Source organism: Sardina pilchardus, chromosome 18, assembly GCF_963854185.1.
Source record: "Sardina pilchardus chromosome 18, fSarPil1.1, whole genome shotgun sequence".
Lineage (NCBI taxonomy): Eukaryota > Metazoa > Chordata > Actinopteri > Clupeiformes > Clupeidae > Sardina > Sardina pilchardus.
The window spans coordinates 17,928,308-17,944,245 of NC_085011.1; the positions used below are offsets into that span (position 1 = coordinate 17,928,308).

The 15,938-nt window shown below is 49.1% G+C and overlaps 1 protein-coding gene across 1 annotated transcript in view; it reads left to right on the top strand.

Moving 5' to 3' along the window:
* Positions 1-13,508, top strand: part of pdzd8 (PDZ domain containing 8) — a 40,384-nt gene extending 26,876 nt beyond the window's left edge. Inside the window, exons 4-5 of the mRNA XM_062519260.1 lie at positions 9,286-9,448; positions 9,756-13,508. Of these exons, the coding sequence (XP_062375244.1) occupies positions 9,286-9,448; positions 9,756-12,259 (2,667 nt within the window). The 3' untranslated portion in view covers positions 12,260-13,508. The remainder of the gene's footprint in view (positions 1-9,285; positions 9,449-9,755) is intronic.
* Positions 13,509-15,938: the final 2,430 nt, after the last annotated feature.

A 15,938-nucleotide genomic window follows, 5' to 3' on the forward strand; every position in this document is an offset into this window, starting at 1 on the left:
ATGGATCTTCCCTCGGGTCACAGCGCCATTAGCTCCGACTGCTGTGCTTCACTGGGGGTTAATTTGGGTGTGTTTCTCTAATTTGCCTTGAATGGAGCACTTGGAAAATTGTGTGTGATGGAGGGTGGAAATGCTAAGCCAGCAGCTGGTGGCTGGTGAATGATTAGGACCGTGATTGAGTTATGGCAGACGAGGAAAGGCCACTTATGAGCGAAGCCCGTCATGTCATTGCTCATGTGTGTCAAAGGTCGTTATCCTCCCCTCTGCCACCTGAAACCACTTGTGCCGCCCTGCAGCCAATCAGGGCGCTTCGCTCGCTGCTTGAGATGTCATTCTTCTCGTGCGATGAGCGCGTGCAGTGGCGTCCGCACAGGACGGGGACGTTAAGCCTCCAAGACAGCTGGTCTGTGAGAGCATCACATTATCATGGAGAGATGATACTTCAGACTCTCAGAAGATGCTCAGGGAGCATGCATCCATGGCAACATGGTTTTATTGTTGTTGTCGTCGTCGTCGTCGTTTTTTGTTTTCAAAGACACATTGTCATGTCATCATTCATATTGATGTTGGAGAGTGTAGATTAAAAAGGTCATAGGTCAACCAGTAACCCTCCCCCCATCCGCCCAACTCATCAACATCTTCCTCTTTTGTGGCTCTGGGAGTCTTCTAGCTCATACAGATATATACATATATGAACACACACACACACACTCCTAGAAACAGCAACCGTCCGCATAACCACCTAACTGTCCACATGGAAAAGCCGTAAAAATGGTGAAACCACATTACGGTGGCCCTTCCTTTAGAGTGCGAGTCTATTGTCAACGTTATTCGTTTAAGATTCTGTCTGTGTGCGACGCAGACTTTCAGGCACTTTTATCTCCAAGCCTCCAACATCAACGGGGTGAAAAAAGGGAAAAAAAATGAAGAGTGAGAAAGAGTTGCCCGTGCCCAGCTTCCCCTTTTGCCTGGTGCTGCTACTGATAGGGAGTGGCAGCGAATAGCTTGTGTGCCTGCCTGGAAGGGACTTGTACCCTATAACCATACGCTAATCGATCTGACATGTGCCATTAGATTAGATTACCGCACAGAGCGGTCACAGCCAAACGGATTCGCTACTTTTCTCAGCAGCTGCAATGCTATTGGTTCATCTGGATCCAGAGAAACAACCCCCGCCCCCCCCCCCCCCCCCCCCACACACACACACACACACACACACGCACACACGCACACACATATACACAAAAGAAATCAGGCTGGGTCTGCGTGGACTTGTTGGTTTATGAGGCAAGCATGTGAAATGATGACGAATTTCACCTGCTTGAGGTTTTGTCTTTGTTCACGTTAATTAATAAAGAACAGAAGGCTGGGTGTCCGAGTGACGCACTCGGAACATTTCCCAGACAGCGTCCCTTGTGTCCGTGTGTCACGTCCAGCACGTGCTATATGTTTGCTCTCAAACATGCTTTTGTCTGAGGCGAGAGGGGCTGTGCGTCGGACGTCAACTTGTTTGTGAGCGGCGGCTGGCTTCCTGTGCGTCCACTTTTCCATGACGCCCCCCCCCCCCACCCCCTCTTGCAGAGGATCAAAGAGCAGACGCGGCCGCGGCGTGATTGTGTGCCGCTGTAAAGCTCGCGCCAGCGCAAGATGGCGCATCCCTTTTGATACTCGTAATTTTGTCACATTAACCTTTCATCGGGGGCCTCCGAAAGCAGTCAGGGATGAAAGAGAAGGGTTTGCAGAGAGCCAGGGAACAGGAAATTGGGCTGTTTACATCGATGGTGGTGTGTGTGTGTGTGTGTGTGTGTGTAGGGGGATGAGCACGTACGTTGCCACAGACACACATATACACACACACACACACACACATCTTGTTTGTTTTCTCCCCTCACTGAGACAAGGCAGCAAAAGGAGTCTGGCCTCTCAGTCAATGTTAACGAGGTTACACAGTCGCTCTGGTTCAGCCCAAGATAAAGATGGGGGGAACAAAATGGCTTTGGAGGTGCGGTGACGACAAAGAGGAAGGCAAGTCCAGCGTCTTCATGGAGATTTGATGTAAACCATGACCTTGGCTCCTGGGTTGTTCTTCTTCTGATCCCGATTTACAGGATTCCAATCTCCAAAAATCTCCAAAAAACTGGTATTACTCAACCATCCGAGTGAGAGAGAGAGAGAGAGAGAGAGAGAGGAAGAGAGAGAGAGAGAGAGAGTTTGATTGTCCACAACTTGAGCTAAAGCAGTTACCAGTGGACCAAATCACATTGGAGGGCCTGTTGACCATGTTGAATTGAGTAAACGGGAACACACTGGCTCTTGTGTGTCTCGTCCACTCGTCCTCTCATCCCCCGCTGTTGTACATGATGTTCCTAGAAATGTCCAGGCTAGTCCAGTTGCGGCTTTTGTCTGCTCTAAATAGAGGCTGTTAAGGTGGGTTCTAGGGTGTCTTGACATAATGTGCAAATGGAACTGTGGCTATTGAGCAGTTTGGACCACAAACCGTGGCTCATGTAGCCTCTCAACACCCCTGTGTGCAGAACATTTGTGTGGAACTAAGAAGTGGACTGTGGAATAAAAAATGTTTTTTTTAATGATATATAGTCATTTGAAGGATGGATGAAAACCCCTGTCATTCCAACATATTGCCAAGGCTATGCACTATATGGTGCTCTGGTCTGGGTTGGACTACCCGTAAAAATGTAAAGAAAAGCTCCTGTAGCACATCACCAGCTATATCACCAGAAGAAATGAGTTAGCATTTGAACCAGCAAACTGTGCAAGTTGAATCAGTTGAAACTCTGGAATACCTTCCTTGGTGTGTCTGGCTTGTTTTAAAAAAATCACCTAATATTTGACCTCATTTGGCATTACTGTGACATTAAGCCCAGTGCCTTTTCAGCGGGTCTCCATGGAACCAAATGAGTAGTGAAGATACAGGGCCAAATTAGATGCAGGTTCTTCTTAAATAAATTTACATTTGTGTGTGTCTGTGTGTATGGCCTAGCTTGCGCCCTATTGTGTCCAGCATGTGTGTGTGTGTGTGTGTGTGTGTGTGTGTGTTTGTGTGTGTGTGTGGGACAGTATTTGCACTTCTGAAAAGGGTTGGTGCTCATATGCTGATTTCCCAGAGGAAGCGTGGATGGGGATGATCAGAGAGGAGCCAGGTGCACACACACACACACACACACACACACACACACACACACAATGGGCTCAATAAATGGCTGTCAGCACCTACTGGACAGCCACCCACACATGCATCCATTCTCTCCATGACTCCTTGTCTCCATGCCCAGCGCTCAACACCCCCCACCACCCCTAGACATATATGCCCCCACTCCTGTGTGCCCACCTGAAATATGAGCACGCACACACACTCCTTTAAACCACATATGTACATAAGCATCGTCTTTAACTAAATGTGTGTCTCTTTTTACTTATTCTCTGCATATTTGCACTTTACTGTGAAGCACTTTGGTGCGGCTCAGCCGTCTGTAAATCGTGCTATACAAATAAATTTGACATTGACATTGACATTGACATAAGCGTTTCAAAGTTACTGTACAAATTTACACTTTACTCAGCATACAAACTCAACATGGAACAACGATTACAATGTTCTGCACACACACACAGGCAGATATATACAGTACACAATATACAGACACAATATCACAGACCTTTGTTCCAGCATATTCTCACCACTCTAAGTCCCTCCATATGCAGTCATAACAACACACACACACACACACACACACACACACACACACACACACACACACACACACACACACACACACACACACACACACACATACATACACACACACACACACACACACACACACACACAGAGAGACAGACCCAGACACACACAGAAAGCCTCCAGAGTGAAGGAGCCATTCCACTTCAACCTTTGCGCTGTCACATTTGGCATGTTTGCCCTCTTTCTCTCCCTGTCTCTCTCCCTCTTTCTCCATCCCTCTCTCTCTCTCTCTCTCTCCCTCCCTCCGCTGGCGTCTTTCGCACGACTCGTTTCTCTCCGAGCGAGCAGCGTCCTGTAAAGCCCGCCTGTCTCCTCGATCGGCCGCCTGGCATTGACGTGTGTGTGCATTAGCGTCGGGAGGCCGCGTTAGCCAAGCCGAGCGTACGCCCCGGCTCAGTGGGCGAGGAGCAGGACGGAGGAGGCGCACACGAGCCGGATGACCACAGGAGAGATATCGCTCTGCTCTCGTTGAACTTTTTTTTTTTTTTTTTTTTGACCGCCGTAGTACACAACTCAGTCTGGTCATCGCGGTCTTTGTGTGTGTGTGTGGGTGGGCAGGGATGGGCAGTATTTCTGATATGTGTCATTTGAATTTGAATTTGAATTTCAAATTCAAAGGAGTATCTTGGAATTTTCATTTTTATTAGGTTGAAGGAAATGGCTTTGTATTTTGTATGAAAATACTTTATTGGTGTTTTTTTTTTGTATTTTAAAAATGCTTCAAGATACTTTCAATGTGACCTCATAAAAGCATGCGAAATGACGCATGCAGCCTTTGACTGTTGTTGACGTATGTCAGGTAGGCAATTTTGAGCAATTTTAGTGCAGCATCAGTCACATCCAACACAACTTTTTAGTCTGCTCTGTCCGATTTATCGTCTAGTTTGAGCAGGCTCATGAGTTGCATGATTAGAAGACGTAATAATCAACGTTCCAGCTCCAGTTCTATCTGGTTCGTTATCTGGCAATTTTTTGTTGCCTGTCTTCCAGTGTGAGCACATCATGCAGTGAGATCCGATTGAAATGCATAACGCCAGTTAACTTACCACATCATGTGACAGAAAAAAAATAGTCCTATGCATTATGTCTTTGGAACAGTATGCATGTTTATAATACAAACACACATTCAGTCAGATCACCCTGCAAGAAGTCGAATTCACCCACTGATTTGAAGTGAGGGGAATATGAAGGAAGGTAATATATTGACTGTATAAGCACTTATTGTACACTTTCAACGTTTACAATACTCTCCACACTACCACCAAAGGGCAAGGCTATTTTGAGAATAGCTATTTATTTTCGCTGTGGCACCAATGCCTGCTGCTAAAAGCTATAAGCCATCTCAGTGCTATGCAAAAAACTCTTCCGGTTAATGTAATTTTGCCCCCTAACGAAAGTTTTGAACTCGTTATCATCCATAAATAGACACTAGCTTGTTCTTAGGCTGTTCCTTTAACACAATCATCTCATTCTCAACTCCAGCAGAGTGTTTATTGTCCCCTACTGGATTGATCAACATTCTTCATCAACAGTGTCTCAGTGGCAGACTTCTGAAAACGTTGCTTGTGCTCAGAGGCATTAAGCTAAAGAGACCCCAACAACGCAGGCCATAGGGCGGACACACACACACACACACACACACACACACACACACTAACTAACTCAATCCCAGTTACTCGCTCACCTATATTCTTGCACACCCAAGTTTGCCTTTTTTTGGTAGAATTTTTGAACTGTGCTGGAATGTCTGAGATGTGATATCCTGTACAGTATGTAGCCTTATTGGTGTTCCATATAGTGTAAATATTTGGGATTTAAAAGGCTGATAGATTTAGTGATTTAATGCATTTTTTCTTTTGTGTTTGGGTCATATCGCTACTACATGTCCAGGCCCTGTACAGCAATCGGGTGTCACGGCACTGAAAAATACCCATGTCTTCCAGCTTTGCTGACCGTGTGATCAATACCTAAAGTATTCCACTGGGAACTGTGTCTGTTTGTGTCACCCGTTCAAGAGCCTGGACAGATGAGCTGTGTGCCTAAATTGATGTCTGAGTGTGTGTAGCACGTCTGGACTGAAGAGGCACCCCAACATCTGTTTACCTGTTGAAGACACACACACACACACACACACACACACACACACACACACACACAAATACAGATAGGTGTGTGAGTGTGTGTGTGTGTGTCTGTGTCTGTGTTTTTCTTTGTGTATGTGTGTGTAAGTGTGTGTTTGTCTTTTTGTGTGTGTGTGTGTGTGTGTGTGTGTGTATGTGTGTGTGGGCGTGTTAGTGTGTGTATGTGGCGTAATTGCCCTCTAGTTGCCATTTACCGCTGCAAATTGCCAGTAATTGTGGCTGAACGTTGCCGTCTTGTTGGTGTCAGGAAGACGCTTTGGCATCACCTCTGCAAATGGCTGTTATGGACGTGGCTTCCTCCTCTCGGCCTTATCTGTTGCATTTAAACCAAACCACCTTTGTCTCCTGGGTCTCTCTCCTCCCTCCGTCCCCAGCAGCCCTGTCATATCATACTGCAGCGCTTGTCAGGCGTGCTCATGGCGTTAAAATAGCAAACCATTTTGAGCGCATTCAAAATGACCTTGCAAACAAACACACACACACAAACAGATAAATACACACACACACACACACACACACACAGAGAGAAATACACATATGCAGACACACACACACACACACACACGCACGCATACATACACACAAATACACACAAATACACACAGCCACACACAAATACACAAACACACAGAAATACACAGAAATAGAGCACTTGCTCTCACTGTCACACACTTGAACACACACACACACACACACACACAGTGGCCTTCCCTTGTGCTCAAGAGCGCTGGTCTAGTTTCAGAGCACTTGTCAGAAGTGGACGCTGGGAGATGAAAGGTAAGCATAGATCACAGCATCCTTCCCCCCTCTTTTAGCCAGGACAAAGAGACCTCTGGCCTCCCATCACGCCTCCTCTCAGCTTCTCACAGGGGCTCTGACCACCTCATTCACTCTTATTTAGCTCCCATTTATATTGGCTCGCACTCTAGGTAGGCCTAGACATCTCAACAACAACACTGTGTTCATGTGTTCTTGGACCCAAACAGTATGATGTCTACCATTATTTGTCTTGGCCACCATTTACAGTACAATACAGTAATTGATCAAAACTATAGGAAAGGTGCATTTTTAAAGATGTATAAATATAATTAGTATGTGCTTCTTACTAATTATACCCCTGACAACAGCATTGCTGCTGCCTTGTTAGCGAGCGTGGCTATCTGTGGAGACATCCTTAGTTTCCTCTCCATAGGAAATGACAGAAGGATAGACCCTTGAGGCAGATGCTAGCAGATTGCTGATGTTCCCAATGAAAACATTATGGCAGCTAATTAATTGTCAAGTCCACTTCATGCTGGTTTAAGTGCTGTGGCGGACCTCATAGGGCACGTTCACTGTTTTGTACACGATACAGTGCTTTATTAAGTTCATTACTCAACTAAATGACTCTATATACAGTAGACTGGAGATTCTATGAAATCCTTAATACTGTGAACAGTGCAACAGGGTCCTTTTGTTAGTCCTGGTACATCATACTGCATTCTCTCCTCACTGCCGAGTTAACTTCCCCGGCTACAGTTTCTAAATGTGCACTTCCTTTAACTTGTTGTTTATTGTGCTTGAATCATCCCTTGACCTATAAATGCCCTGAAACCGTCCAACCTTGTTTGCTCTCTCAGCTGTTGTCATTGGCAGTGTCTGCTTGATCTCTCTCCCCCGCCCCTCCTCAGAACAGAAAAGTTTATCTTTATTTTTAATTTTTTTAACCAAGCTCTGGAAAATCTGCAGCAGACACACTCACAGCCTGTATTTTCTGTTTGTAATCTTGCATGGACACACACACACACACACACACACACACACACACACTCCCTCTTGTGCCTTTTCCCTCTGTGGTTAACTTGATCAGGCCCCTCCTGAAGGATTATAACAAATGACATGCTGGAAAATTACGCTCATCCATCTCCTGCTGCACAGCTCTGGGTCCTGTCTGTCTCGGCAAGAGCCAAGACAGCTCCCCACCACCAAACAATGTACAATACACACACACACACACGCACACACACACACACACACACACACGCGCGCACGCTATGCCCACGCTTCCCTTCTTATCAATCTCACAACTTGACATGTTGAGCTGAGATGAAGGGAGGGAGAGACCTGCTCACCGGTGTCTCAGACGGCTTCAGTGGTCCCCCTGGAGTGCAGCGCAGGCGCTGAAGCACAGGAGCCAGTCTGCTGTGAACACACACCCCACACGCTGCTCCACACAGGCAGGCACGCCTGGCGTAGGGGGAGGGGAGGAGAGTGGAGGTGGAGGTGTGGAGGTGTGGAGGTGGTGGTGGGTGGGGGTTGGGTGCAGGTGAGAGCGCCACATTCATTGGCTTTGTGGAGGCGGCATCCAGCTGTTCTTTCTCTTTCTCTCTCCCTCTATCTCGCTCTTTCTCTCTCCCTTTTGTGTTAGGAGGCACACCACACCACCAGCCCACTCACCCTATCACTCTCTTTCTTTTTTCTTTCTTTCATTCTTTCATGGAGGTGTTTCCACCAACACCACCACCACCACCACCCTCATTGTGTTTTTATCTGATTTTACCGAGACGCAGAGCAGGTTAGCCAGCCGCTGTAGGCCAGGTGCGCAGTAGGAGACGTGTGTGTGTGTGTGTGTGTGTGTGTGTGTGTGTGTGTGTGTTTCGGGGGAGGGAGGGTGGGGTGCGCGTATGTATATATGGTGACAGAGATTGAGGCAGCTGCAGACTGCTCAGCAGCATAATTACAGGTCTGCTCCTCCCGCCTCTCTGTTGCATTTGTTCCGTGGCCGGAGTCAACAAGTGGATGAGGATGCGTGATGAGGATGCGTGATTTCTGGAGAAGGGGAAACTCTCTGAAGGAGGCACACTGTCAATGGCACACAATCAATGGTGGTGGTCAATATATATATAAAGTGCCTTTATGTGAAGTGCCGCCCCAACACTTTTCTGATGTAGCGAATAAGCAGTGGGTGCATTGTCATCATCAGAACGTTACTCAAGGAGTGTGGGAGAGGATATTTAGAGCTGTGCACAGTCACCAGATTTGGCCTGTCCCCTGAATAGTGGGAACCCTCCGGTTTACTGCAATGTCTTGATGACTATGATATTACATTCATTGTAGTGTTTTGTGTGACTCAATAAAAGTATGAAAAACATGAAAAAAATACTTTGTTCCCAGGTTTTGTCTCTGTTTTTGAACTCAATTCAAATTGAATAAAAATGTCTTAATCTGACTGAGCAACCCCTGTCTGTCTCTCCACGAGTTGGATACAGTCCAACAGTGGTAGGATAGTGGACCCCAATGGGCCAGTGCACAGGGTCCAAACATCCCATCGGTTCATTCCTTCATCTGATTGTGAATATGTGTGTGTGTGTGTGTGTGTGTGTGTGTGTGTGTGTGTTACAGACCGAAGTGGTGAAAGGGCCATCTGGTAGTTGGGGCATGACATTCAGGCACGTGGCAGCCAGCGAAGGTGACGCCGTGCACGTGGGCATCGAGACGGTGACCCCAAACTCCCCGGCCGCCTTGGCTGACCTGCAGAGAGGAGACCGGCTCATCGCCATTGGAGGTCAGAATTTCGAGGAATTTAGTCAGTTACCCAAAGAACAGTTCTTTTTTTTTTGTACATGTTTCAGATTTGTTTTGTTATTTTTGTCGATTTTGTCAGTGAATACATTATTTTATTCATTTTGCAGCTTGAATGAATAAATTATTAATTATTAATAATTATTATTAATTATTATAATTATTATAACATCTTGGAGTTCTCTTTCTTACTTTCCAGGATCTTGTTTGATCTAGGTCATGGTACATATAATGTTGATGAGCATGAGTTGGAAGTGTACATTAATCCTGTTCTATCTTGGTCTATCTAGGTGTAAAGGTCACATCGTCTGTCCAGGTCCCGAAGCTCCTGAAGCAGTCTGGCGAGCGCGTGACAGTCCTGTACGAGCGTCCGGTACGCCACCAGTCCCCCAGCGCAGGCGTCGCCACCCCCCAGGACCCGCTGGTCTCGCTGGACGAGGCCGCTCTCCTGCCCCAGCCCACCGGCTACGAGGAGGACCCCGCCACCATCACCACCATGGACATCTCGGAGAGCAAGGACAACGACTCGGAGTTCGAGGAGCTCGTCGTGGAGTCCAAACCGCCCGTGCCGCCGCCGCCCTCGGCCGCCAGCGTGTCGGCGTTGTCGAGCGCGGGCGCGGAGGCCAGGGAGGACTTCCTGCTGAGCGTCAACCAAAGCCCCAAGAGGACGGTGGCCACGCTGGCGTCCAAGCCGCTGGGCACCATCTCGCCCATCCTGAACCGCAAGCTCAACCTGGTGGGGCTCCAGTCCCCGCTCAAGCCCCAGCCCAAAGAGTCGCCCAAGCCCTCGCCCTCGCACAAGATCGCCCTGGAGGCGCCCGCTGCCGCCGCTACTGCTGGTGCCACCACAGCCGCTGGAGGAGGAGGAGACGGGCCGCAGCGGCCCACCGTGCCCCCGCCACCTCCCCCGGCGCGCCCCCCGGTCCCTCCGCGGCCGCACATCAAGGTCACGTCGGTGCCCGAGGCGCAGAGCCAGCCGGACGGCGCCGACGGAGGAGCCCCCGCCGTCGAGAAGAGTCCCGAGAAGAGCCCGTCGGCCGCCGGCAGCAGCAGCGTCTGCGGAAACGGAGACCGGCCTTCCGCCGCCACGGAGAAATCCCCCGTCAGGTCCCCCGAGGCCAAGCCCTCGGCGAAGCCCGCCGAGCCGGACACCGTCTCCGTCACGTCCACCGGCAGCAGCAGCAGGGCCGACGTGTCCAGGGACCGGGCCTCCGAGCCGGCCGGCACCGCGTCCAGCAACCGCGACAGCCTGGACGAGCAGGGCCTGTGGGAGTCCTCGGAGACGGTGTACCGCAAGCGGGCGGCGCGCTGGTCCCGGGCCTCGGTGGTCTTCGAGGTGGACAGCCAGCACCACTTCCTCAACGTGGCGTTCTGGTGCAAGGACCCCTTCAAGCTGGGCTGCCTGCTGTGCCTGGGCCACGCCAGCCTGCGGCTGGACCACGTGGCGCTGGAGTGCCTGTCCACGGCCTCGGCCGAGTACCAGGCCACGTTCCGGCTGGGCGCGCCCGAGCCGCGCGCCAACGTCAGCCGCACGGCGCTGCGCAGCCTCACCACGCACAAGGGCTTCAACGAGAAGCTGTGCTACGGCGACGTCACGCTCAACTTCACCTACCTGGCCGAGGGCGAGCCGGAACCGCCGCCGCCGTGGCACGGCTCCGCGGGTGAGCGGGAGCGGGAGCGCGAGCGGTCCGGCAGCGTCCAGGAGGACGAGCTCCAGGAGCGCGGCGGCGGCGGCGGCGAGCGAGAGCGGGAGCGGATGGAGCTGGCGCCGAGCGACGAGCTGAGCTACGCCGGCATGGGCATGGGCGACATGCGCCACAACTTCCAGGACACGCAGTTCCAGAACCCCACCTACTGCGAGTACTGCAAGCGCAAGGTGTGGACCAAGGCGGCGTCGCAGTGCATGGCGTGCAGCTACGTGTGCCACAAGAAGTGCCAGGACAAGTGCCTCGCCGAGAACCCCTACTGCGTGGCGTCGGGCGCCGACCGGCGCGGCGCCGACCCCGAGGCCAAGTCCACCATCAACCGGGCCACCACGGGCCTCACGCGCCACATCCTCAACACCAGCTCGCGCCTGCTCAGCCTGCGGCAGGTCCCCAAGGCCCGGCTGGCCGAGCAGGTGGCCGACGCGGTGGCGAGCGCGGGTGTGGGCGCGGGGGCGGCGGCGGGCAGCGCAGCCGAGCCCTCGCCCAAGCACACGCCCAACACCTCCGACAACGAGAGCAGCGACACGGAGACGTACGTGGGCGCCAGCCCGTCCAAGCACGCCACCGGCGGCGGCGGCGGCGGCGGCAAGCTGGCGCGCAAGGAAGGCGGGCTCGACGACAGCGTCTTCATCGCCGTCAAGGAGATCGGCCGCGACCTGTACCGCGGCCTGCCCACCGACGAGCGCTCGCAGAAGCTGGAGCTGATGCTGGACAAGCTGCAGCAGGAGATCGACCAGGAGCTGGAGCACAACAACGCCCTGCTGCAGGAGGAGCGCGAGGCCGGCGCGGGGGACGCCCGCCGCAAGGGCCTGCTGACCGCCGCGCTGGCCAAGTCCGGCGAGCGGCTGCAGGCGCTCACGCTGCTCATGATCCACTACCGCGCCGGCATCGAGGACCTGGAGTCGGTGGAGAGCACGTCGCCGTCCGAGCCGCACGGCTTCGCCAAGGCCAAGGGGCTGGAGGGCGTGCTGGAGGAGGACGACGACGCGCTCATGGGCGCCGAGGTTTACGACAGCGACATCTGCAGCCCCATGGACCCCATGGATGACATCACAGACGAGCAGATCTGCGTGGAGGCTCTACCTTAGAGAGGGGAGGGGAGATGCCCCCACCACCCCTTCCTTTGGAGATGAGGCAGGAGAAGGGGGCAGTGATAATAGGTGGAGGTGGTTGTGTCATTGGCTGGGGGGGCTTGTAACTCACTGAAAGAGCTTGTTCAAATGTGTGTGTAGGCTGTTGTTTCATGTGGGCTATGTCCTGTGGACCATGTCAGAAAAGCAGGCCATCAAAAGATATCAATTATTTTTTTAGAACGGAAGAATAGAATCGCCACTGACTGTCCAAAGTAGTCCTTACAATCAATCCAGTTGGTGTCCCCTTCCCCCTGCTGTTGGGTGCCTTTTGGTCGGAGCGGTCAGGCAGTCTGGAGCTGATGTGACAATGACCAGATGTCCTGGTTTTCCACTGCTGTGACATCACGGAAGATCCCCACACCATCATATCACTCGATCAGGTGAACGTTGTGCTCGTTTGTGCGCTCTAGCTGTGAAATCAGATGTTAGCAAGTGAGGACCTGGTGGCCATATTGTGTCGTCTGGTTCAGTGGTGAGTTTACCTTTTAGAGTCAGCCAAGTCCACTATTGTCAGAACCTCTCTTTGGCTTGAGTGAGTAACAAGCCCCCGTAAACCCAGACACACACACACACACACACACACACACACACACATACATACACTCTCACTCACACTCACTCACTCACCCACTCACATGCATCATTTGCAGTATAAGACAACATTAAACAAGAGGAAAGATTGAGAATGTTTACTTATTATTTACTAATATGTTTTCCATGTTCTGTATGTATAAATGCATCATTGTCACTGTTTCTTTTGTCGATTTGTCAGTACTTTTAATTATAGTGTGTTGTAAGCACTCTTTTTTTTTAAATCTTATTTTTTGTTTGTTCTTGTTTTTAACTTTGTCTGCCTCTCTCTCCTTGTCTTTCTCTTTATCTGTCAATGAAGCTGCAAGGGAAAACACTTTTAGGATTATTTAAGGGGTTATAAGTACTTATTACACTTATTATTTTGGGGGGACCATTGGTTCACTTGTCTCTTATATATTTATCATTAAGGCCAAAATGGATATGGTAGTATGTGATCATGAAGCCATTGTGATATTTATGTTTGTTAGGTTTTTTTTTGTCTGTTACATGTTTTGGATGTGTGTGTGTGTGTGTGTGTTTGTGTGTGTGTATGAAAACAAATGAAAATCACAAACCAATATTGATTATTTATTTACTTTATTAATAATAAATTCATTCTTTCTTTTTGCCACCCCTTTGTTCTTGTTAGTCTGGTTCCTCCTGGTTGGAGTCTCTTATTATTTGGCCTCCTTAAGCTTTTCCCCTGTGAGGAGAAAAGGACTCATTCTCCATGTCCATCATTTTGAAAATGCAGTGACTTTAAATTGTCCTTTGCATATGGACTTCCATTTCAAGCTAGATTTCTAGCATCGTGCTAATCTCTTATAAGAGTACACACACACACACACACACACACACACACACACACACACACACACACACACACATACACACACACACATCTACACAGATGCCCGAATTAATTAAGGTTTTTGATTTTGTGTTCAGTAATGGAGTGCAATTATGCACTTTTTTTGCGCCTTGAAAAATGAATGAATGTACTTTCTTCAGTATATGTTACTGGCACAACAACCCACTCCAATACACAAATTAAAACAAGCAAATAAATAAACATCGGTCTGCTGGACAGCAAGCTTCCCTGCGCGTATTAGTCCATACTACAGGGGCACAGCTTCACCTAAAAGCTTGATATATTGAGCCAGCCTGATACACTTAATGTGGGTTGAATTTGATGCTAGAGTATATTCCGACTCCTATGACCACTAAAGTCAAATCCTAACAGTCTGGCCTGGCCTCTGAAGGCATAATCACTTGGCCCTGATGCGTCTAGACGTCTAGAGTCAGATGTTGCCTGTCTACATGTAGTTTATTCAGAGAGTGGTATGCCCTGAGCTGCCACACAATATCTTCTCCCATATTACTGTGCCATTGAAAAGGAGAGATCAAGAAGGGCTGTGGCCCTTTGCCTGTAAAATGGTGGCGGTGGGAGGCAGAATACAAATATTCGGCTGCCTGAAAAAACGTCTTTCCTTTCTCCCTTACAGTCCTCTCTTCTGCTGCACAAGCGTGTGTGTGTGTTTGTGTGTGTGTGTGTGACTGCGTGTGCGTGTGTGACTTGAGTCAGGCCCTCTGAAGAGATGTCACTTTGTTGTTTAGTGCATGACCAGGTGCTTTGGGGTTGGCTGGCTGTGGGGAGGGAATCGGGGGAGGCAAAGCGCTCCCAGCGTTTCCACTGTCCACATGTCGCTGACACGTCGCTTCGCAAGAGTGCTGTGCTCATGCAGCTGCTACTGTGCTCTATAAACTCCTCTTTTTCCACCCTCTTTCACTTCTTTTGCTGGGGTTTTCATTTCTTGATCAGTTCTTGACTCTTTTGTGTGATTGATTTCACTGGTTGTCCACTATTGTGTGGGGGACACTGGGGCTTTTAAATGGTTTCATTTTGTTTTAAGTTCTCTCACGGTGTGTTTTCTTTGTCTCCTCCCTTCTCTGACTAAATCAGCCAGTCAGAACATTCAAAACCTCACCTGAAGTAACGACTGGATCTGTTAACTGTCTTCTGTTCATTCTTTGTTTGTTTGTTTGTTTGTGTGTTGCTTCTGCTGCTGCTCCTTGTCGCTCTGACTCTGTGTTCCTGGACAAAAAAAAAAAAAATCCAACAGTGCGTCTGTGTGCTCTCTGTCCCTCCCCTCAGTCCAAGTTTCTGAAGTATACTAAATGGCGTCGGCCATCTTCAACCACACGTGTGTGTCCTACAGTACAAACATGAACAGGCTGTAAATGTAATGCTCTTGTACATAGCTTTGAGGAAAAACTGGCTCACCATTGCTCCTAAGCCTCACTCTGAGCTATCTTCAGTTCCTGTGTATGGGTCAGTATGGTATTTGAGATTTATTTTTATTTTTTTCTCTGTCTCTTGGCTTATTGTACATACAGACCTTTCTTTTTTTTTATTTAGTCCCCCCCCCCAGAACAGCTGCTGAAGAACTGTCCAGCGTCATAATGTGCTGCAAGTCCTTTTCGCACTAACATATCATATTTGCTTATGCACTTGAAATAAAGGTTATTATTTAAAAACAACCACAGAAACTGGTTATTTTTTTTTTACATGCAATGGACCAATACAAATGGATCAATAAGAGAGTATATGCAGCCTAATATCAACACACTGGGGCATAACAGGACAAAAACAGATGTGGATGTTCTGAAAAAAAAAGACCCCATACATGTCCAGTGTTGTTTGACAACAACACGTCATGCGGAAGTTAATCTGAAGTGGGTTGGAAAAAAAATATACGCGTTTCATATGTAGATTGGAAAGGTTCGTCTATCCCAGCTGTCATTCATCTGGTATCTTCCACCCAATCAAATTATTTTACTTTCATCCAATGTAGAAAATTCTAGACATGTCTAATTATGAAAATGTTGGCTATTAAATAGAAATGCTCACCAGTCAGCTTTGACTATAGTGACTGAAAATGCTTTCTAGTTGGGACCCTCACATTCTTGACAACTGTATTGGCAATATGATGGTTACTGGAAATGAATTTATTTCCAAGACCACATCCATCCTTATGCAGACCTGCTTGTGTTTTTGTGA